Source organism: Maniola jurtina, chromosome 17, assembly GCF_905333055.1.
Source record: "Maniola jurtina chromosome 17, ilManJurt1.1, whole genome shotgun sequence".
NCBI lineage: Eukaryota > Metazoa > Arthropoda > Insecta > Lepidoptera > Nymphalidae > Maniola > Maniola jurtina.
The window spans coordinates 10,762,197-10,786,325 of record NC_060045.1 but is presented as its reverse complement, the minus strand read 5'-3'; the positions used below and the strand labels follow the sequence as shown (position 1 = coordinate 10,786,325).

Genomic DNA, 24,129 nt, shown 5'->3' with positions numbered 1-24,129 from the left:
CAAGTAGAGAATTGACCAGGGAGTAACATAGGCTACTTTTTTAACCAACTTTCAAAAAGGGAGTTGTGTTTTCTACCTATGTACACCGAAATCTCCAAGATTTCTGAACCGATTTGCGTCATTTCTTTTTTAATCGATAGAGGAACTTTGCGACATTGTTTCATAAAAAATTTGGAGTCCAACTCCTCAATCCTGATGCTGCAGGGGATCTGACCAATCCACGCGGGCGAAGCTGCGTGCATCAGCTAGTATTTTTATAAAGGTACCCCTAGGTAAGGCAATTGTTTTGCCTTACCTAGGGGTTTTAGTCAATAGCGAACGGATAAAAGACGTAAATTAAAAATACTTAACAGAATTAGCTTCATACGGCAGAATACATAATTACACTAAGTATGTCCAATATAATATTATCCAATGCCCAGTAATGTAGGCAATAAAAATTGGTCAAGTACGAGTCGGATTAGCACACCAAAGGTTCCGTACAAGTATCGTGGAAGGAATAACACTTTTTGAAGCTTTTACTTTACTTACTAATACTATACTGGATGATGTTATCTCATGAACCTTTTCTCATGTGTTTCGCAATTCGCGAAGCACCGCACCAAGCGCGCATTATCCAATTGCACGAACCCCGTCATGAAATGCCTGAAACGTTCTTATGAATAAATGATCAAAATATAGTTGCGCGATAACGCCGCGCGCTCACAAAATGAAAATTAATTATGCAATACGATAAATTGACAGTAATTCAGCGAAGCGGCGCGGTGCGACGCGACGTCACGCGCACTGTTTGCGTCGCTCGCTAAGTGGTAATAATATCCCGTAATAAACTGGGTAACTTATAAGTACATTACGCTGAACAAGCCTTTGCCGGTGGGTTTGCCGTGCAAATAATAAAAATATGTTCTAGATACCTAGAACAATCCATTCTACCATACTTGATATTATAAATGCGAGAGTGTGTCTGTCTGTCTGTCTGGGCCTGGGCCAGCTTTCCTGGGCCAACAATTCAACAGACTTGATGAAAGGTACACAGTTAGCTTGTAAGCCAACTCTGATTCCCCGGGATGTATCCTGGGGTCGGACATAGGATACTTTTATCCTGGAAAATCAAAGAGTTACCACGGAATTCTTAAAGTCCCATCCGTGTAACCAATTTATATGAAATTTGGTACAGAGAGAGCTTTCGTCCCGGAAGTTGACATAGACAACTTTTTATCCCGGAAAAATAAAGAGTTCCCATGGGGTTGTTATAAAAACCTAAATCCACGCAAACGAAGTCGCGGGCATCATCTAGTAATAAATTTTATTTTATTTAAATCCCTACTTATATTATATCTGTTAGTTATCTATTCACGGCTCATCCGTGTAACCAACTTTGACGTTTGATACAATTATAGTTTGCATTCCGAAAATGAATATAGACTTTTTTTATTCCGAAAAATCAAACAGGTCCACGGGATTTAAAAAAATCTAAATTTGCGGGCACCATCTTGTGTCCTATATTTCTGATCCTCGGTAAACAAGAGCCTTCAACGCCTCAAGAGCATTTAAAGTCAAATGCTTTCAAAAGCTTTCAAGTAGGTACAGCTAATAAATAATTGTTTACCAACATTAGATTCCAAACATCAACGAGAAAATCCGATTCGAACCAATTTACTATTTAATCAAAGACATTCCCAAACAGTGCCGGCACTCAATTTCTACGGGTGCTTTAATCAAAATTAGTAACGTTATTAAGGGTGGCATCTATTCCCTTTGTTCTACGGCTTGTATTCAATTCTGTAGTTGAATATTCATATTAGTCCTCAAGGAGGTTCGGTCCAACCGGGTGGACCTCCTCCCTCTTCCCCTAACCAATTAATAGAGGTACGCTTCGTTAGACGACAAACTTCAGCATTGACCCTAGCGATGGAATCTTGGAAGGCTTAAACATTGAAGGTATATTTTAGCAATGCCTCTTTCTAACAAGTGTTAAGTTTATGTAAAACAAGCTGATGTCCTATATTTCATTCTCGTGGATTTAAGTATTTTAAAATCTCGTGGAAACTCCGAATATTTTCCGTAATAAAAATCTATTATAGTACGTCTATTCGTGTATGGTGAGTGGTGGCGCGCTCTCGGGAAGGCCTATGTCCAGCAGTGGACGCAAACATGCTAATTGATTGATTGATACGTCTATTATCTCCATCTTTAGTAGTTGTTATGCAAGGTGGTTAGAAAAATGTAGTTGAAATTGGTTTAGTGGCTAAGCTAACACCTAGCGAGACATACTTTCACATTTCCAACAACAGAAAAACAGATGCACTTTATAAATATTTGGAAAACAGCCCGGACAAGTAGATACCTACACAAGTAAGGTAAATAAATGAGAAAATTCAATTAAATGAGTACGTATTTTGTCACAAAATTTTGAATATTTGGTTAGATTCTCATTTTTCCTAGAATTTATGTATGTTCTAAACATACAGACCTACATAAATTCTAGATTTTCGAATGATTAAAGCACCTATTTAAAATTATATAATAAGTTTTGGTTACGTAAAAGGCAAAAATCAGAGCCCTAGTAAAATTCGCTCCTGCCTGTACCTATATTGATTCAAGTTCAGAGAGTAAACATATTTGTAGAAGTGATACGCCGGCATGCGGTGGTCGCGCCGGCAGAGGCACCCGTGTGGCACCTATCAATTATTACCATCTGTAATGAACGCAAATCCTTTGATTCCATTGAACGAGTGCCCGGGGGAATTCAGAGAACAAGAAACAAGCGGAAGCGATTCTTTTTTTTTCGGTCAATTTTACGTCATAATCGTAACGTACTGAAATTACGAGTAACTACTTACTGGAGTTTAAAATATTTAAAGGTATTTTCCCTTGTAGCGAAGAATATTTGATTTTTTATAAAGGTGAGGATGATTTGTAAGGGTAAGAGCCACCCCGCGAGCACCGAGTGACGGTGAAGTCTTCAAGACTAAAAAATAAGACGCTAAATTGCGTGACGACATGCAAATAAAAATGATTAATTTAGGAAAGTCTACATAACATTTATTCATTTCGTCTTCAAGCCTTCAATCTGAAAGGTATTAGGCATTATTTTGCATTTCTAATGAATACTATTAAAATTTTTCGCTAAACCGTTGTTGCCTATGACTTGGTCGTCTTGTCACGCCACATCAAATATGTAGGTACTAAAAGAAAAACGGAGCAGCGCGACACTCTCGTTCACTTCATTTTCTGAATCTGATTATTGGTTGTCGCTACATAACACTTAATAGAATCAAATTATCCTCAAAACGAAATCCAGTCGCTATCCCTTATAACACGTCGCGCTACATTAAGTATGCACTATACACTGCTAGCCCGAGACCTCTCGTTTATTTTATTGTCTAAAGCTAATCACTGATTGACGCTATAGACATTATTATAATCTAATCATCCTTAAAACAAAGTCCATCCGCTACCGCTTATGACTCAGTCGTCTCGTCAGGCTACATCAAGTATGCACTAAGAGAATAGCGGAGCGGCGCGACACCTCCCGTTCATTTCATTGTCTCAATCTGTTCGCCGAGTGCTGCTACTCCAGCTCTTCTGCCTCTACCATTTACCTACTACTTTAAAATTTTGCACTTAGCGATATTAAATTTACCTTAGCGTCTGAAATAACACTCATACCATAAGAATAGAATAAATATCAAGTCTTAGTACATAAATATGCTTTAAACTTAACTGACTTAGATCGTTTTCATAAGTTATATACCTCGTATTATTAGGTAAGTTACCTACTCGCAGATAGATACATTATTTTACTAGGTTCCGAATATTATAATTGCAAAATTGGGTCTGATTGACACTGTCACGACTTATTTAAGAGCTGATATAATTTAGACAAAAATCGCTTGCATAATTCTCTACACTGTGAGAAAACTCTTGGAAAACCAGACATTTTGAAAAGGCATTTTGCGTTTTACGCGTTGTGCGTCTAAACCGTATATGACTTTATGACAGTGGCGTGCATAGGGTTTAAAGCCAGGGTAAGCATTAAAGTATGAACTTATTTTCTGGCAGGTCATAATGGAAAATAAGTGTTGATTTATTACAACTAGGACAGGCAGTACTTTTATACCTCTATGAGCTGCACGCCACTGACTTATGACCGTTCAAAATATAAAAGGCTATTGTTAAAAAGTTTTATTGCTACTAGCCCTTAGCCAGCCGGTTTGACTATACTTATACAAACAAAATATGAAAATATGTTTTGACAACAATATCTACCCACTTAATACAATCAAGCTAAGTGAATTTGATACAAAACAGAAAACGAAATAAGAAAAGGCGTCTCGGCGGTCTCCAGCGGACGGTTGGCTGAGCGCTAAGTGGATTTGCTCGGATCAAAGGAGTACGATGCTATCCTTTGCCGGAGCAAGCTGTAGCCTTGTCGCGTCAATACTATTTTCATTTCGCAAATTGTTGTGACTTAATGAATAGAGTATTTGCATATTTTATCTTAAAACAGGTCAACAAATCAAAGGCTGGCCCATTGTCTGCGCAACGGATCAGCCTGGCTGTCTAGCGTGGAAATGCTGCCAGTATTCTTGGCACCATTCCACGCGGGCTTTGTATAGTAATTAGATAAGGCTAGCGTTATATTTTCATTTAAAAAACAGATTGATTTTTATGTAAATACTAGCTGACGCCCGCGACTTCGTCCGCGTGGATTTAGATTTTTCGAAATCCCGTAGGAACTCTTTGGTTTTCCGGGATAAAAAGTAGCCTATGTGCTAATTCAGGATATTATCTATCTGAATTCCGAATTTCAGCCAAATCCGTCCAGTAGTTTTTGCTTGAAGGAGTAACAAACATACACACACACACACACAAACTTTCGCCTTAATAATATTATATAGTGTAATTTTGAGGCCTTACAATAGTTTTTTTTACAATAAAACTTTAATCTAGCCATATCTAATTACTATTCAAGTCATGCCCGCGTGGAAAGGTGCCAAGAATACTGGCTGCATTTCCACGCTGGACAGCCATACAATACTACTACTATTGAACTAACCATAGTACAATGGGCTCTACAATTTCAATTGTTTGTTGCAGCACCGGCGCCTTCCGCTCTTCGCCAGCGAGCAGCACGGAGCAGACGCCCGCGCCGCCGCCGCCGCTGTTCCTACCACCACACCTCTCCCACTTGTCGCAGCATCTCAACCATCTGTCGCAGCCCTTCTTCCCTTTGAAAGGTAAACACAACTAGGTATAATTTCTATACTAATTACGATCGGTTTTAGAGCGTCATCAAAATCTGGTTTGGAAAAACTCTCCCTCTAGCTCGAAGAAGTGTGGGTTTGTAAAAAGAAGGTACGAATTACGAAATTTTAGGCCCCTATGAAACCAGTGACTAATAGGTAGGTACCTACTGAAAGTGGGTGAAAAACGAAAGCTTCTCTCAGTTTTCCGATGAGTCAAAGGAATGAGACCAAGGCAAATGATTGTTTCGGTCCGAAATACCCCTAATGACAACACGAGCACATGCTCAATTCTGCAAAATTTAGGTGTCCACCAAAATTCTTATAGGGAGATTCCGACTTATCAACTTATATTATTTTATTTCTGTTAAAGTAGAAGTTAAATACAAGTATGGACAAAATAAGAAAGAAAGAAAATGCATTTATTTGTTGTTGGTGTCTTTAGGAATTTGGAAATAAACTATAATACAGCCAAGTATTCTTGGCAAAATTCCACGAGGGCATGATCTGTATAGTGATTAGATAAGGCTAGTTTTAGGATATTATAATAATTTCAATAAAAAAAATATAGATAGACATAACCAATAACTTAGCAGCGCGTAAGCATGCATACCTAGGTACACGTAATATTCATATTACGAGTACCTAGGTATGTACCTATATCCAGTGAAATACCATCCGGTTATCCTTTATATACCAAAACATGCAACGTAACATGAGTGATGATAGTAAAATAGATGTTATGAAAGGATTACAAGATAATGGCCGGACATACTGCATTAGCATACAGAGAAGCCAGATTTGGCACGAGCACTGCCAACATACATATTATTAAGTATTGCAACGTCATAATGTGAATGACGTGTTCCTATTTTTGTATGAACTGAATAAAAGCGGTATATATTATAAGATATATTTATGACTATAAGTATATATTTATGTATTAAGGTATATATGTTTTTGTAAGTCTATTTTAATATATAAATATTTGTAAGTATATATTATAACATAATATCTACTATATTTATTTTTTATTTTTCATGATTACTGTCTATCTTTGCTGTACCTATTCTACTCGATTTACAACCTCTCGCACTGCCAAGGGTCACTGGTAGAGATCTCTTATAGAGATAAGTGCTTCCCTGTCCACTTTTTCTTTCCTTTTATTTATATTGTTACAACTTTCTGGTACAAATAAAAAATAAAATAAAATAAATAAATAAAAGCATTATTTCTACTTGCGGCGAAATAAATGAATTAAAACAAAAATCAACTTCAAATTTTAATGTTATCGTGTTAACAGGGCTCTCTCCGTCACTCGTTTCATACAATCGTAGTTCCAATTTCATTTGAATATTAAGCAACCAAAGTCCATGAAATTTTGCAGACATATTCTAGAAACTAATATCTGTGTCTGTGGTGTTTTAGATTTTTCTAAAAATATGTAGTTTTAAAATGACAGGGGCTCAAAGATTTGTATGAAATTTTTTAAGACCGCGTAACTTTGAAACCGAATATTTTAACAGAAATCTGGAAAACCACAGACATAGATATTAGTTTCTAGAATATGTCTGCAAAATTTCATGGACTTTGGTTGCTTAGTATTCAAATGAAATTGGAACTACGATTGTATGAAACGAGTGACGGAGAGAGCCCTCTTAAAGAAGTTAATTTTTGTTTTAATTTATTTAGATATTATTTTTTGACTATAGGTTCGGTATGAGTTTTTAACCATAATCTTCTTTACAGGTTGGGGCGCTCCTTGCCCCTGTTGCCCCAAAGAGGAGGCCCGCTCGTCCAGCGTGGCCGAGCTGCGCCGCAAAGCGCACGAGCACTCCGCGGCGCTGCTGCAGTCGTTAGCGAACTTCCAATCCCGAGCGTTGCTGCCGCTGCCGCTCCACCTGCCTCCCTTGCCGATGCCGCTGCTGCACGACCCGCCCACTTCTGCTGCACCGCCGCAAGACCCGCCCAAACATTTAGATTAATGGGTATAACCTATATTGGGTGTTTCACCAATCGCGGTGCGTCCGATCAACAGCGGGTAATAACTTCAAAGGTACGGTGCGAGGGGGTGCGCGGTGTCTGCATAAGCACAGACGAGCATGTTCAGATGCCCTATAATCCCGGTTTCCCATGCTGCGTACATGGACCAGTCCGCACCGACAACCATGGGGAGAGTATCGTCCGTGGTAGCGCAGACACAGCATCGTCGTCCGAGCCTTGTGCGCGGTGCGTGGCTGTCCGCACACCTGCCTCCCTTGCCGACGCCGCTGCTGCACGTGGTGCACGCTGCTGGTGTGCGGGCACCTTTGCTGCACCACCGCAAGACCCGCCTAAATATTTAGATTAATTGGTATTGGACGTTTCATCATTAATCTGATGATTAGTCATCCTATTTTTCCTATGCAAAAAGTAGCTTTTGCTACTCATCGCTAAAAACATGGGAAATTTCAAAATTTCTCAACAATTCTCTCAAACAATATACTTACAATCATTTTAACAGTGAATTCTGTAATGCCATCATGTCAATTGCCATTTTAATACATTTTAATGATATGTACTATAAGTCAATCTTTTTGTGCCAAGTTAATTACGAGTATAACTAACTAAGTAAGCAGTTAGCACATTAAAAAGTTGTAGATATTGGATATTCTTTCTACTTAATTTACCTACGAATAATACTTTATTGTGAAACATACCCATTTATTTAGTTTTTTCAATATTTTCCAAATCAAGCATTATTTAGCTTGTTAAATAGAAAAAAGGCAATCAAATCATGTAAAATCGCTTTCAAACCAATAAAAATTTTTCTTCGTCACGTCGTTTTCAAAATCGAAAAGTCAACTCAATAGGTCATACTTACAATAATATTTTCTCGAACCACGACGAACAACGTAAATTTTAATCGGTAGAGACGCAGCTTCAATTTCAAAGAAGGTAATGGCGGTTACGGACTAGCGTTTTTCTGCCCGTATAACGCTCGTTTGGGCGCGCTACATTTCCGCTTCAATAATAATACAGCTCTATTTGTCGGGATTTGGCCAATGATTCGAGTTTTGGACAACGATAGTTTGGTATTCGTGAAATCAACTGACCACACTATTCCAGATCCGCCTAATGTTTCGTATTTGGCGAATTTTAAATAAGTTTGGCAAATCAGCCGGACAGCAGACGCAACATATTGTAACAGCGTATTACGTAGCGTGTGACAGCGTGTGTATGATATTATATTCTGGAAAAACAAACAGTTCCCGCGGGATTTTTTAAAAAACCTTTCTTCTCGCCGACCTCTCGGGTTAGTGCGAATGTGCAAAACGATTCAGTTATCGCTGCCTGGTCACACAATTCGCGTTATATCACAAATAATAATTTGCCGAATCCTCATAGTGTAGCCGTATCATAATATACATTGAATGCGCGTGCACGCACTTATTCCGGCGTGTTCGCTAGAACTAGTGGGTGAGTCAGTAGCTATAATATGGATTCTGGCAACGAATGGATTCACGCGTGTACGTATACGCGATACGCGCGTAATAAAACGAGCTTTTACACGCAAAAAAACGCGAATCTGTAACCGCTCTAATATTATGGATACGTATTGAAAAATATTAAGACAAGGCAAAGACCTTTACAATGTAGCCACTAGATATATAATAAACGCAATGTTAATGTTATGTATTCGTAAAATTAAGGTTAAAATTATTATTGTATAAGTATAAGAAATTTCTTGTAAATATTTTAAAAAATCACCGTAATCAGTATTCGACCAAAATTGTTGTGAATATTTTTTCGTTTATGTAGAATTAGGGAACGTTATTGTAAATAAATAGATTTAGCTACGGTATTATCACCAGTATAATGCAATACGGTATTATAACCGATATAATACAATCACCAGTATTTTTATTTATAAGTTTTCTTACACGCATAAAGGTACGCTAATTTGGTTGCAAACTCTTGCTAAAAATACTTTTTTTTTGTAATTTTTTATGTTCAATTTACTGTTTTTTCCCTTACTGTACCTACCTTATTTGTTATAGAACAGCTGTTGTAGTTGTAAGTTAGAAAATAATCTCTTACAACGTTTACGTTTGTATTATTTTGGATCTTGCTTAGTTTAAATAAATATAATTACCAGTGATTTAAAAAAAAAGTGGAGAGATTTTTTGTGAAAATATATTCTTTTTCTAAAGTCATTGTTTAATTTGACAAGGATTTTCGTTCATTAAAGAAAAAGATTATATTAATCCAACATCACATTCCTATATGCATAGAATAAATGTATTGAATAAATAAAATATTTCAATAATTTTAACATATAATTATGATATAGTAGATATAGTGTCGGCGCCATTCATGTATATAGGAGTGAAAGAGAGGTATATAAACCACTGCACTATGCACAAGGTGTGGAATTGTGGCGCCGTATTTTAATATATAAGGATGTATAAATTGTAGCTAGCTTCTTACATAAATAGATACCTTCACGTGAATAGTTGTTTTGATTATTATAAATAAAATATTATGTACATTTACTTTGGTATTTTTTTACTACCCTAACCCACACAGAAAGAAAGTTTCACTCACTTGAAAGTGAGTCTAAAAATCTCTAAAATGCATTTTAAAGGGAGAACAAGTGTAAATTAAAAATTTATAATACCCCCGACAAGTGAAGGTTACAGTAACTAGAAAAGAGCTGATAACTTTCAAACGGCTGAACCGATTTTCTTGGATTATAGCTAAGAACACTCTCGATCAAGCCACCTTTCAAACAAAAAAAACTAAATTAAAATCGGTTCGTTACTTTAGGAGCTACGATGCCACAGACAGATACACCGATACACAGATACACACGTCAAACTTATAACACCCCTCTTTTTGGGTCGGGGGTTAAAAAGCAAAATAAAGAAACTTAATAACATAGGCCTCATTCATACTGCTTTTTTAACGGACGTTAAAAAAGCATTCAAATAGAACAAAATATCCATTCCCAAGTATCTGTTCACACGTCAACACTTTTTTATCGCGCACTGTTGTATTTTCAGCGCAACGTTTTTTTAACGCTCGTCTGTAGATAAATTACTAATTAGCAACGTTATTTGTCAATTATAATTGTATGGTGTTTTAGACAAATAACAACGTTACTAAGTAACTTATCTACAGATTACAGATAGAGAATATTGAAAACGGACGTGATCGTGAGTCACTCTAAAATCTAAACTAAACCTTTGCTCAGTTAGTCTAGAGATTCACTAACCGGAAATCGTTTGACATCTTCTAATATACCTACACCTACAAGTGTAAATTAAAAATTTATGACACCCCCGACAAACAAAAAAACTAGATTAAAATCGGTTTATTAGTTTAGGAGCTACGATACCACAGACGGATACACAGATACACACGTCAAACTTATAACACCCCTCTTTTTGGGTCGGGGGTTAAAAAGCAAAATAAAGAAACTTAATAACATAGGCCTCATTCATACTGCTTTTTTAACGGACGTTAAAAAAGCATTCAAATAGAACAAAATATCCATTCCCAAGTATCTGTTCACACGTCAACACTTTTTTATCGCGCACTGTTGTATTTTCAGCGCAACGTTTTTTTAACGCTCGTCTGTAGATAAATTACTAATTAGCAACGTTATTTGTCAATTATAATTGTATGGTGTTTTAGACAAATAACAACGTTACTAAGTAACTTATCTACAGATTACAGATAGAGAATATTGAAAACGGACGTGATCGTGAGTCACTCTAAAATCTAAACTAAACCTTTGCTCAGTTAGTCTAGAGATTCACTAACCGGAAATCGTTTGACATCTTCTAATATACCTACACCTACAAGTGTAAATTAAAAATTTATGACACCCCCGACAAACAAAAAAACTAGATTAAAATCGGTTTATTAGTTTAGGAGCTACGATACCACAGACGGATACACAGATACACACGTCAAACTTATAACACCCCTCTTTTTGGGTCGGGGGTTAAAAAGATGCAGATACTCTAGTTTAGAGCAAAACATCAGAATCGATGTCACCAAGATAATTTTTAAATAATCGCAGATACTTACATGGAGGTACGTATAATTTATTATAAGAAATCTTTCCTTCCAACTCTTTACCATTGAAAAACAAAGGATTAAGGAATCTTTCCTAATGATACTTCAGCAGACAAAGCAATCATATTTCAAAAGTTGCATCATTAATCACCACATTTGACGTGAACAACCGTAAATAATATTGTTTGTGATGTATTTATGTACTAACTTCTACACTTTACCGGTTAAGCTCTTAGTCGTAACTGTTAACAGGGCTCTCTCCGTCACTCGCCTCATACAATCGTAGTTCCAATTTCATTTGAATACTAAGCAACCAAAGTCCATGAAATTTTGCAGACATATTCTAGAAACTAATTAATATCTGTGTCTGTGGTGTTTTAGATTTTTCTAAAAATATGTAGTTTTAAAATTACAGAGGCTCAAAGATTTGTTTGTAAATTTTTAAGACCGAATTAACTTTGAAACCGAATATTTTAACAGAAATCTGGAAAACCACAGACATAGATATTAGTTTCTAGAATATGTCTGCAAAATTTCATGGACTTTGGTTGCTTAATAGTCTAACTACGTTTGTATGAAGCGAGTGGCGGAGAGACCCCTCTTAATGCAGATGTGTTTGAGATACGACTTTCAACTCAAAACTGCTATTCAAAGTTCTGTAACAGGTGTAAGGATTGTTTCAAATAAATCAAAACAGTTCATTTCTTTGAAATAAATATTTATTGTACAAAATGTAGTAGTTTACACTTCTTATACAAATATACCTTTTATAAACTTAATAATAGAAGATCGGATATGACTATATCCAATCTTCTATCCAAATTCAAGTCCAGCTGGACCAAAATTCGCCGCATACTATCGTACGACTTAGGTACAAGTATGCATATATACAATATAAATACATAAGTATATATAAAAAAATCCAAATCATTACTACTATTATAAATGCGAGTGTGTTTGTTAGTTGGTTTGATCTTGATCTACGTGATATTTCGAATTAACATAGTTAAATAATTAGACAGTTACTACTTTTTATTTCGGGAAATCATAGGGTCCCCACGACTATCTCAAAAATCTTCCATGCGGAGGAAATTGCAGGCATTATATTATGCAGTAACTAAATAATACTGACTATATGGAAGATTTTGAACTAGACCCGATCAGCTGTGGCTTACTTAAGAGGCATGAGACGGGCCTGCCCGCGAAATTCAAATTTAATTTGGTTTTTCGCATTTTTTAAACTAATACGACAACGTAGGCTGTGTGTCAGAATTAGTCGATACTACAGCTAATTTCTTAACCTGGACCCTTTCAAGTAAAGATTTTTATATAAACCTGTGAGGATGATACTGCCATTGTCGCAATTGAAAATGCCATAAGCCTACATTGTCGTATTAGTTTAAAAATGCGAAAAACCAAATTAAATTTGAATTTCGCGGGAAGGCCCGTCGCTTCCACCTTAATAGATCCTACAACGACATTGAATCAAAAAACATACCTAACTGCGATATGTACATAATTTTTTTTCTATAAAAATATAAACTATTTTGTTGAAATTTTTTAAATAAATCACACCCAACATTCAAAAAAGTTTTTTAGTTATCCATTTCGTTTTTTTTGAATATTAAACAGCGATTGAACTAACTTTACAATATGATAGAACTGATAGGAACAATTTTGTACATAATATGTATCTTCGCGTTTAAATTATCGTCACTGATATCCATTATAAATATAATTATAAATATAAATAATTAATTAAATAGTATCTGTTGGACTCACTCATCCGAGGTCCTTTTTCACAAGGAGTCCCTTTTCCGCAGAGTCCCTATGAAAAAGGACCCCGGATGGGTTTGAAACTAGTTGGGCTTAGGTACATCGACTAACCAGGTGCGTCCAGCCGGTATTAAGCTATATTTCGTCGATTTTCGTTTTGATGCCATTTTGTTTTGTTTTAGAAACCCGTCCTTTAGCATGTGTTAGTTCAAGAGATAATCTTTTTAGCTATGTGATTTTAATCTAAAATAAAGCATATTTTTCCATAAAAAATAATTTTAAAAGTGTCCTAAAAACTTGTGATTTTCCACATTTTTTGGGAATCCACGGAATTTTCATGCGCAGCGACGATTTATAATGTATCGATCTGATGATGATACAAATACAATAGATCCTATAACAAATCGCGCATCCGCACGTTCCGCCGCACCGCGTTGTTGAACCCCTCTCTGTACTGGTAGAACACGCTGCTCGACGATATCACGTCTGACACTGCGTCTGCAACAAAAACAACTTACTACATTTCAAGCGAAAACTACATCATCTCCTTTTTAACCCCCGACCCAAAAAAAGGGGTGTTATAAGTTTGACGTGTGTATCTGTGTATCTGTCTGTGGCATCGTAGCTCCTAAATTAATGAACCGATTTTAATTTAATTTTTTTTTATTTGAAAGGTGGCTTGATCGAGAGTGTTCTTATAGCTATAATCCAAGAAAATCGGTTCAGCCGTTTGAAAGTTATCAGCTCTTTTCTAGTTACTGTAACCTTCAATTGCCGGGGGTGTTATAAATTTTTAGTTAACACTTGTAAATAGAATGTATTACAAAATTAATGACTACTTCATAAATAAAAATATTATAATATCACAATTATTGTTGAATTTGGATATTTATATACGATGACTGTGATCTTGTTTTTATTTTAATAGACTACATAGTTTATATTCTGTTATTCCTGTATATTTTTTTTTTTTTTGTAGAATGGTAAGAGTAACTAGACGATCGTAGGCCTATATCCATTCCCTCACCCAGACTTCTAAAGCCTTAAAATGAAGTAGGTAGGTATATGTAACAATCACGCCCTCCAAAGACAACAAAGCATAAAACCTATTACGGCGTCGTCGCGGGCGTAGGGCGGGCGGAATATAATCAACTTGTATAATTACCCGGCGCGCGGCGTGTTTGCGCGCGCTAATAGCCGCCATTGTAACTCTCCGACGCGAACCTATCGCATTATGTAGTCTCGCGTGTCGCCTTTAGGGATCCGCGAAAATGTGGTAAATTAATATAATAGTACCTACCTACAAGTGTAAATTAAAAATTTATAACACCCCCGACAAGTGAAGGTTACAGTAACTAGAAAAGAGCTGATAACTTTCAAACGGCTGAACCGATTTTCTTGGATTATAGCTAAGAACGCTCTCGATCAAGCCACGTTTCAAACAAAAAAAACTAAATTAAAATCAGTTCATTAGTTTAGGAGCTACGATGCCACAGACAGATACACAGAACACAGATACACACGTCAAACTTATAACACCGCTCTTTTTGGGTCGGGGGTTAATAAATGGCAAAATGTGAGAGAGACTACCTGTCAATGTACCATCATTTATTGTTACTCACATCTGGCAAAATAAATAATTTCATTTCATTTCATTTCATTAACCGTTAAGGCATAAGTCCGTAGCTGACTGCAAGCAGCAGCACGCGTCGCCGCGCCACTACTGGTTTCTATGTAATTCTATGAAATATTTCCGTGGCTCTAGAACTCTTTTATTTTCCGAGATGAAGAGTAAACTTTGTGATAATCCAGGGTATAATCTATCTCCATTTTAAATTTCAGACAATTCCGTCCAGTAGTTTTTGCGTGGAAGAGTAAAACACACACACACGCACGCACGCACGCACGCACGCACGCACGCACGCACGCACGCACGCACGCACGCACGCACGCACGCACACACACACACACACACACACGCACGCACACGCACACAAACTTTCGCCATTATAATATTAGTGTGATTGTAGCACTTCGACTTCGAAGTCTCGAAGTCGCAATAGGTCGTCGATATGTTATAAAATTTCATTCATACTAAAGATGCTATTTAGTTCCGCAAACATCTACTGGGCTTAGCGTATCATAAAACCTCTTCACACGGAACACTAGTATCAGAAATCTAGTTTTCTTTAAAGCACCAGTTTCTTAATAACCTCCCTTTTACAGTGTGAAAGGCCCCGTAACTGGTGTAGGTAGGCCTTTATGCCATTTTAATTTAGGTAGGCCTTTATGCGATGGTGAATTAAAGAGTGCAAAGTTGATGAGACCCGCTGTAATGAGGTTCATTCAACGGGGGTTTTGTTAATGCCTTTTGCATTGTGTGAGATTTACCTTTTCAAAAATTCTATTGGGTGTGAATGTTTGTCACACTAATATTATAAAGGCGAAAGTTTGTATGTGTGTGTGTGTGTGTGTGTGTGTGTGTGTGTGTGTGTGTGTGTGTGTGTGTGTGTGTGTGTGTGTGTGCGTGTGTGTGTGTGTATGTTTGTTACTCCTTCACGCAAAAACTACTTGACGGATTTGGCTGAAATTTGGAATGGAGATAGATTATACCCTGGATTAGCACATAGGCTACTTTTTATCCCGGAAAATCAAAGAGATCCCACAGGATTTCGAAAAATCTAAATCCACGCGGGCGAAGTCGCGGGCATCGGCTAGTGCTGAATATATTAGATAACCGAGTATGATTACAAGGAAAAGTGACTAACTGATCTATAAACGCATCGGTCGGGCTGACATTTTGCATGCAGATAGCTATTATAACGTAGACAATAGACATCCGCTAAGGATTTTTGAAAATTCAACTTCTAAGGGGACAAGTGTAAATTAAAAATTTATAACACCCCCGACAAGTGAAGGTTATAGTAACTAGAAAAGAGCTGATAACTTTCGAACGGCTGAACCGATTTTCTTGGATTATAGCTAAGAACACTCTCGATCAAGCCACCTTTCAAATTAAAAAAAAAATCTAAATCTGTTCATTAGTTTAGGAGCTACGATGCCACAGACAGATACACAGATACACACGTCAAACTTATAACACCCCTCTTTTTGGGTCGGGGGTTAATAAAATAGGGGTTTGATGTGTAGTCTACGCGGACGAGGTTGCGGTAACCAATGCTAGTTATATCTTATAGTGTAATCAAAACATTTGTTTTTCATAAATGTAATGAAACAGTATTTTGTTAAATACCCGATTATACTGTTTGATTCAAAGTAATTTGGTACAGAATACCCAATGGGATTCCAAAATAATGTTACGCCTTAGCTAATGATTACGGAATTGAAATTAAGTTGAGTTAAAGTCTTCGCACATTACCAAACTCGAAGTCGATTCACCTCGCCGCGCAGGAAAGCGTGGAAGTTTTATACTGTGTTCCTTGCGGTGGAATCTATATACTAATAAATAAAATGGAAGTGTCGTGTCTGTTTGAACGGGCTAGCTAATCTTCGCAATGGCCAAATCTATTTTGATGGGACTTTCACAGACAAGTAGAGGAGATAACAAAGGCGTAACATAGGCTTCTCTTTAACCGACTTTGAAAAATGGAGTTGTGTTTTTCTACCTATTTACACTGATATCTCGGAGATTTCTCGGTACCGATTTGCGTAATTTTTTTTTTATCGTTAAGGGAACTTTGCGACATAGTTCCATAAAAATATTGGATTCCAACTCCTCAATCCTGATGCTGCAAGGGGATCTGGCCAATATACGCGGGCGAAGCTGCGGTCATCATCTAGTTTTTAATAATTAATTGAAAGAAGTGCACGACGTATACACTACGTGTAGTCCACTTCCGTCAAATAGAAATTTCCACCGTAAGGAACACAATATAAAAAGCTCCGTTTCCATGCGTAACTGTGAGTCGAGTTAGAGTGGAGTCGACGTTGAATTTTGTATTGTGGAAATTTGTGTAATGTGCGAAGACCTTTATATTGCCAAGCGAACACAATGGCAATATTCGGCTAAATCAAACATTAAGTCAATTTTACAACAATTGGCTTACAGAAACTCATTATAACTTGCTCCCATTCTGATTGGGTACATTCTGACTCCACTATGGTAGGGTTCTCTCTGACATCTTTTATCTACGCGTACGTTAAACATTTAGTTTAGATGTATTTCAGTTTTATTTTTTACTAGATGATGCAGTGCGAATTCATCCGCGTGGATATAGGTTTTTAAATTCCCACGGGAACTCATAAAAAGTTGCCTATGTGTAATACAGGGAATAAGCTACAAGTACGAGTATTTCCATTCCCAGTAAAATTGGTTCAATTATTGTGGTGTAAGGAGTAAAAAAAATAGTAAAAAACATTTTATACATTCCACAGTCAGATTGGTATATTGTGGCGTGAAGGAGTAACAAACAGACAATCTTTTGGGATGGAAATAGGGTAAAGGTACCGTGAAATAACACTTAGACTACATTTTATCCAGAAAAATCAAACACTTCCCACAGGATTTATAAAAACCTAAATCCACGCGGATGATACCTTAATTTTAAAACTGCTATTTCACGCTACGAGTTATTTTGCGTTTTAATCAAGTTTCTTTCACAGCACACATTGCTGTGAAACATTCACATTTTTGAAACCTCTCAAGCCTTCTGGATTCAGTGTTTGGTAAATACACTGAATTCAGAAGGCTTGACAAATATGTAAATTACCGATAAGTATATAAATATGTAAATATGTAATATACCCACAAATGTAGATACAGTGTAAACTAACCCTTTATCCAAACACAAGCTAATTCAACGGCGTCTATTAAAATTCGGTATCCGGGAGTGAATTAATATCAAAATGGTAGACAATCGTGGGTGCGATTAACGCGGGGATCAGGTGTTCGAGTCCGGGCGGGTGTCGCGCAATGAATATTAACAACCCTTGCCGGCGCGGGCGGCGAGCGTAATTGAGAATAATAGGCCCACTTGTAACGAGACGTGTGATTAACGTTATGTGATAACGGTGGAAATTTCGCCGTTGTTTTGTGCGAGCGTGCTTGTATGCACAGTGATGCATGTGTTATATGTCTTTTATGGGTACATTATTAGTATGATTTTAAGGATCTTTACGCACTGCATCGGATCCGAATCCGAGAATTCTCTATTGGCATGTTTTATAACATATAGGTACGTCGCGAAGAATGTAGTCTTTAGGCTGCTAGTCTTTACTCACATTTTTAAAAACCTACAGGCGTTGGTGATACGCAATGAATGAATGAAGCCTTGCCAGCGCACCTTGCCTTGCCTTGCTTATAACGTGATGTGTTATTAACGTTATATGTTAACGGTGGAAATTTCGCCATGTTGCCCTCTATTTACTACAGCATTGCTACAGCAACCACCGCAATTTAATGCCCAGAAAACTCCAATCTTTACGTGATTAATTATAAAGGGTTGCGACCCTCAACAATGAGGAATAAGATGCAGAGACACTTCCTTTATGTATAAATTTGAAGCGTTTCTTACCTTGTTTCTGTGCTTGTGTGATTGGAACAATCCGACCGAAGAAATCTTTCTGTACCTGAAACAATTTACATTATGTAAAATATGTTATAATATGTAAAAACCAATGTTTGTGTTAAATTAATGATATAGTCATGGTATCATTTTTATAAACATGTTTTTTTTTAAATCGATCTCTTTAAACAATCTGTCTGATGAACCACTAACCATATTATAAATGCGAAAATATTTTTGTTTGTTTGCCTTCAATCCCGACGCAACGGAGCAACGGATCGATTTTATTTTTTGCATGGGTATAGTTAAAGAGATGAAGAGTGGCATAGGCTACTTTCATTCCGAAAAATCTAAGAGTTCCCATGGATTTTTTTTAAACCTAAATACACGTGAACGAAATCGCGGGCATCAGCTAGTAGGTATAAAATGAAGGAAGATTTGTTTATTCAAAACAACATTCGGGCTAAAACCAGTTCGCCTCACGAGCCTCAAATGCCTCATTAGTCATTACTGCACTTACGAGACCGCGTCTCGTCGCGTACAATTAAAAAACACATTTTCCACCAAATTGCTTTTTACTCGGCGCCCACGGCGTCAACACATTGCGACTCCAATTAGAAATCACAACCGTGCAATGTACCCTCATAGACTAAATGAACAAGAGCGATGGAGCTCTAAATCATAAAACAGTAGTTACACACACATTACACATACAAACACACACACATATTATTACACATAGCTCTTAGTATACTAACAATAAATATCTTTAAATAGTAAGTTCTTACGTAATTTTTTTAAATTAAATTATGTGTGGTTACATTATGCTGATATATATGCATATATGCATATGTGGATACATTATGGGAAGACACTGCCTACTGAAACACAGTTTTAACTTCATCAGGAGGCAGGGCTTCACACTAAAGTTTGTAAACACTGTTTTGTTAAGATAATAAAGATTTATTTATTTATTTATTTTATTTATTTATATACAGGGGGCCGTAGCTTCAGTATGACGATCGCAATCAATTATATTGTGTTGGAAAAAGGTGTTAGTTTGCAGAATCCACTAATAAGGAACCACAAGCTTAAGAAGAAGAAGCAGCAGCTTTTGGAAGCAGATTAATCTGTTTTGGCAGATTAGGCAAACTTTAATCCGCCAAGACACACAAATCGGTATGGTACAACGTGCAGTTTGCGATATGCACCGCCCACTACTAATAAAACAAGAAAAGCTAGCAATTTTACCAATCTTCTAGAACCTACTCAACGTACAATCAATTCGACTCCGGAGCATCCTCAGGCTGTACACTCCACAAACAATACACAAGTGCAAAGTGAAATCACTCAATCTTAGCAATATTGTATTGTGGACTCTACATCTTTTGACGATCTCCTACATCTCTGTTCATGCCTTTTATGTACGGATAAAATGTCAATAAGAAAACAGAAACTTAATTAATGAGGATTTTAAGCATTAAAATAGTATCAGGCCGATTATGAATTGGAGCCCGCTTGCGTTTTATGAAAATGAGCGACTAGGTACTCGTACATCGGGCATTGATACAGAAATCAGTTTTGTAACACCGATTTTAGTACTCGACCCGATAACTAGATGGCGCTAGTTACCCAGTACTTCGCGTTACCGTGAGCCGCGGGTCAGTTGTATATATCGGCTAGCATATGTTTGTAAAATCATTCCAATCGATTCTAATCAATTCCTAATGAATTCCGAGTCAGTTCCGGATTCCTTCGCTCGGTACTCAAACGAGTTACGAACTCTGCATCCACATCTGCTGGGACAGAGTTAAACGCTAGTTTCAGTAGTACCAACGACATAGGTGGCACGAACCCCTGCATCCACATCTGCTGGGACGGGGCGTTCCGGAAACCTACCATCCTTCATAGGTGGCACGAACTCCTGCATCCACATCTGCTGGAACAGGGCGTTCTGGAAGCCTACGAAGTGTCAAACTATAAGATTGTACCTAAACTAAGTGGTGAACCAATATATATAGTTTCCGTCTAGTTCGACCTCGTGTTTTCTTCATCGCCTGCCTAACCTCCTCTACAAATTGGCGATCCAACGTGCGGCTGGTCCAACGCCTCTACAAATTGGCGATCCAACGTGCGGCTGGTCCAACGCCTCTACAGTTTCTTTTTTTTTTTTTTTTTTTTATTTAACTTTGCACATGTTCCATCCATTTTTCTCTTTCAGTCTATGTACACCACTAAGTGGACTAGTGTTTTTGAATATTTTACACCAAAACCGCATCTAATGCTATCCACAATAACGGTTAGAATCGTTTAAAAAATTCCGTTGTCTATAGTTCGTTTAATTATGAAACCTATGAGGCCACACAGAAACGACATTTAAGCCGATATTTTGCAAGCGACATTGAAACAAATTTGAATGTAGGTAAAGGTGTTTTTAGCGTGGATAGTTTTGTATGTAGTTTGTCAGTATGTAGGGTAGTTTATGTATGTTGAGTGGAGTGTTGTCTAGATGTGAGACATCGTTAGTGTTGATTGTGGTAACGATGTTGTTACACCTATGCAAGTGTGTGCTCGACTGGAAGAGGAATCTACGTGATGAGGATTTTAGGCTGTTAATGTAAAGTAGGTGTTTCATATTGTAGTTAGGTACTCTTAATGATTAAGCTATTAATACTAGATGATAATTGGTTATTGCAAAGATAGAACAAATGTACGAAGGAAGGCACTTACTACCATTACACAGTTCTTACTTCTTTGGAAGTAAATGGTCAATTTATGTCAGCATTATTTTTTGCAAATCTTTATTTGATAAATAAATAAATGATCTTTATCATTTATTTATTTATTTATATTCACTACTAGATGATGCTCGCAACTTCGTCCGCGTAGATTTAGATTTTTAAAAGTCCCGTAGAACCTCTTTAATTTTTCAGGATAAAAAGCCTATTAAGAAAAATTAAGACAAGTAGGTATTGGTATCTTTTACTAATTTTTTCAGCCATTCAATAGCGTGAAAACTTTGAATTTCCACATTTCTACTCCACAGTAGAAATATCAATTGCTACGAGCCTTCTACGACAGCGCTACGATATGCTACGAAAATGATAATAATTCGAGCTCGTTATTCAGCTCACTAACAATATTCATTGCATTGTTGTACGATTTCAGTAAAAGTATCATTTATATGAAATCATCGAGAGAGCTACCTATGCTTGGAGTTTCTCTACATGATCAAATCAGAAATACCCATGGGAGAAACTAGAGTAACCGACATTGTTAAAAGGTTTGCGAAGCTAAAGTGGCAAGAGGCAGGGCACATATTTCGAAAAGCTGATAGGCGTCGGGGTTCCAGGTGCTAGGATGGCGACCGGAAATTGCAGTGTTGGAAGACAGACACACACACACACACACACACAACCCCCCCCCCCCCCCCCCACTAGCCGCTGGATTCAGGCGGTGCAAGATGGTGACATTTGTAAGTCCCTACAAGAGACCTATGTCCAGCGATGGGCGTCTATCGGTTAGTGATGGTAATGATCACGATGATTATTTATGTAATTTTCATCACAATCAATATAAGTACGTCACAAATCGATTGACAAACAATATCATAAGCAAGGAGAGGCAATAGCGAAGCAATAACTTGTTTGTTATACCAGAGATATCGACAATACCATTGAAACGAATCGAAGTTGTAGGTGTTTGGGACAAGTGATGAATAATAGCGTTTTTTTATAAATTAAAACAGTTCGCACAAAAAAATTTAGCAAGGAGAGTAAAGAGCGAACCAATAACTTTGTTTTTTATGCCAATGATATCAACAATAGCATTGAAACGATGTTGTTGATGTATGGTACAAGCTGAAATATAGCGATTTTTAAATAATTTCGTTGTAGGGCAATATTTCAGATTACGAATCCGGCGCGACCGATAAATCGCAGAAGACGACGGCATAAACATAATTTATCGCTCATAAAAGTTATCCTTACGATACGATGTACGTAATGCACCCTATAGATAATTTGCTTCCACTAACGCTTTTGCTAATGCCTTGTTACAAAGAATAACTTCGTGGCAATATTTATGTTTACGAGACGCAGCGCGAGCGGTAAAACGTAACAGACGAAGGCACAAACACAGTTAGTCGCTTATAAAAGCTATCCTTACGTTACGACATTCGTAACGCATCCTATAAGTAATTTGCTTCCGCTACCGCTTTCGCTTAGTCTTGAAACACAGAATAATTTCGTTGGAGGGAAATATTTCCAATTAAGAGTCGCGGCGCGAGCGGTAATTCGCGACGACGATGCCATAAACACATATTTACCCGCTTTAGCTTATGTTTTATCACACAGAAAATCTTTATACGCTTTAGCTTATGCCTTGTCACACAGAATAACTTCGTTGGAGGGCAATATTTCCGATTACGAGTCGCGGCGCGAGCGGTAAATCGCGACAGACGACGGCATAAACACAATTTGTCGCTCATAAAAGTTATCCTTACGTTACGATGTATCATGTACGTTACGCCCCCTATAGGTGATTGGCTGAAGTGTATAGCCAATATCGCCAATATCCCAGTTATTGTCAATCACTAGATGATCAAAGTTGTTTTAGGATAATATCGTTTTGGGAGTTACTTCCAAGTATATCGCTTCTGAGAGATCTAATGATTAGGTGTTGGTTATTTTCAGCGACGTCTTAGCCGGTAAAACCAGTATAACGTTCATACGATTATTTTTGTGTATCATAAGGCCTCATTTACACGAGAGCTTTTTAACGTCCGTTAAAAAAGCGCCCAAATAGAACAAATGTATTCCCAAGTATAGGCACGTTCACACGTCAACGTTTTTTTTACTTAGGCCTCATTTACACGAGAGCTTTTTAACATCCGTTAAAAAAACTCTCATGTAAATAAGGCCTAAGTTTATTCCTTTTATAATGTTACTATGACTAATGACAGGACATGACTTTTTAATCTGTTTGTTTGCTACATTTTTTACGAAAACAACTTATTTTGATGACAATCATCATTTCAACTTATCGTCGGTCCACTACTGAGCACTGGTCTTCTGTCAAAACGAGAAGTGCCATAATATAATAGGGCATAGTCTAACACGCTGACCAAGTGCGGAGTGGCAGACTTCACAGATCTATGAGAACATTATGAACAACTCTCAGGCATTCAGGTTTCCTCACGATGTTACCCTTCACCGTTAAAGAAACCCTTTGATTGTTCAATTGTTTGATTGTTTTTTTGTTATTTTGAATTAAAATTTTGATTTCAATTTGAATGTTAAGTTTATGCGATATTATAATTTTCCCTTTATAATAATACCTAATTGTACTAATTGTAATAATAATATTTTTCGTAAGTAAATACAATACGACACTGCCTAAGGTACTGTAATAGATATATTAGTAAGTAACCCTTGCATATAATTGACTTGTGCTCCGCCGCTGTGTCAATATATTTTCCGCTCGGCTTGGGCGCGGCGCGCGGCGCAAACAAT

At 37.1% G+C, this 24,129-nt stretch overlaps 2 protein-coding genes across 4 annotated transcripts in view; one reads left to right on the top strand and one right to left on the bottom strand.

Annotated features, from left to right (window-relative positions):
• Positions 1 to 9,784, top strand: part of LOC123874048 (dorsal root ganglia homeobox protein-like) — a 98,523-nt gene extending 88,739 nt beyond the window's left edge. The window contains exons 9-10 of the mRNA XM_045919207.1: positions 5,104 to 5,243; positions 6,999 to 9,784. Coding sequence (XP_045775163.1) covers positions 5,104 to 5,243; positions 6,999 to 7,234 — 376 coding nt within the window. The 3' untranslated portion in view covers positions 7,235 to 9,784. The remainder of the gene's footprint in view (positions 1 to 5,103; positions 5,244 to 6,998) is intronic.
• A 3,151-nt stretch (positions 9,785 to 12,935) lies between these two features.
• LOC123873516 (chromosome transmission fidelity protein 18 homolog) overlaps positions 12,936 to 24,129 on the bottom strand; it is a 40,645-nt gene continuing 29,451 nt past the window's right edge. For all 3 annotated transcript variants that reach the window (XM_045918370.1, XM_045918371.1, XM_045918372.1), the window contains 2 exons: positions 18,626 to 18,680; positions 12,936 to 13,589 (listed from right to left, as the gene is read on the bottom strand). In XM_045918370.1, the coding sequence (XP_045774326.1) occupies positions 13,486 to 13,589; positions 18,626 to 18,680 (159 nt within the window). In that variant the 3' untranslated portion in view covers positions 12,936 to 13,485. The remainder of the gene's footprint in view (positions 13,590 to 18,625; positions 18,681 to 24,129) is intronic.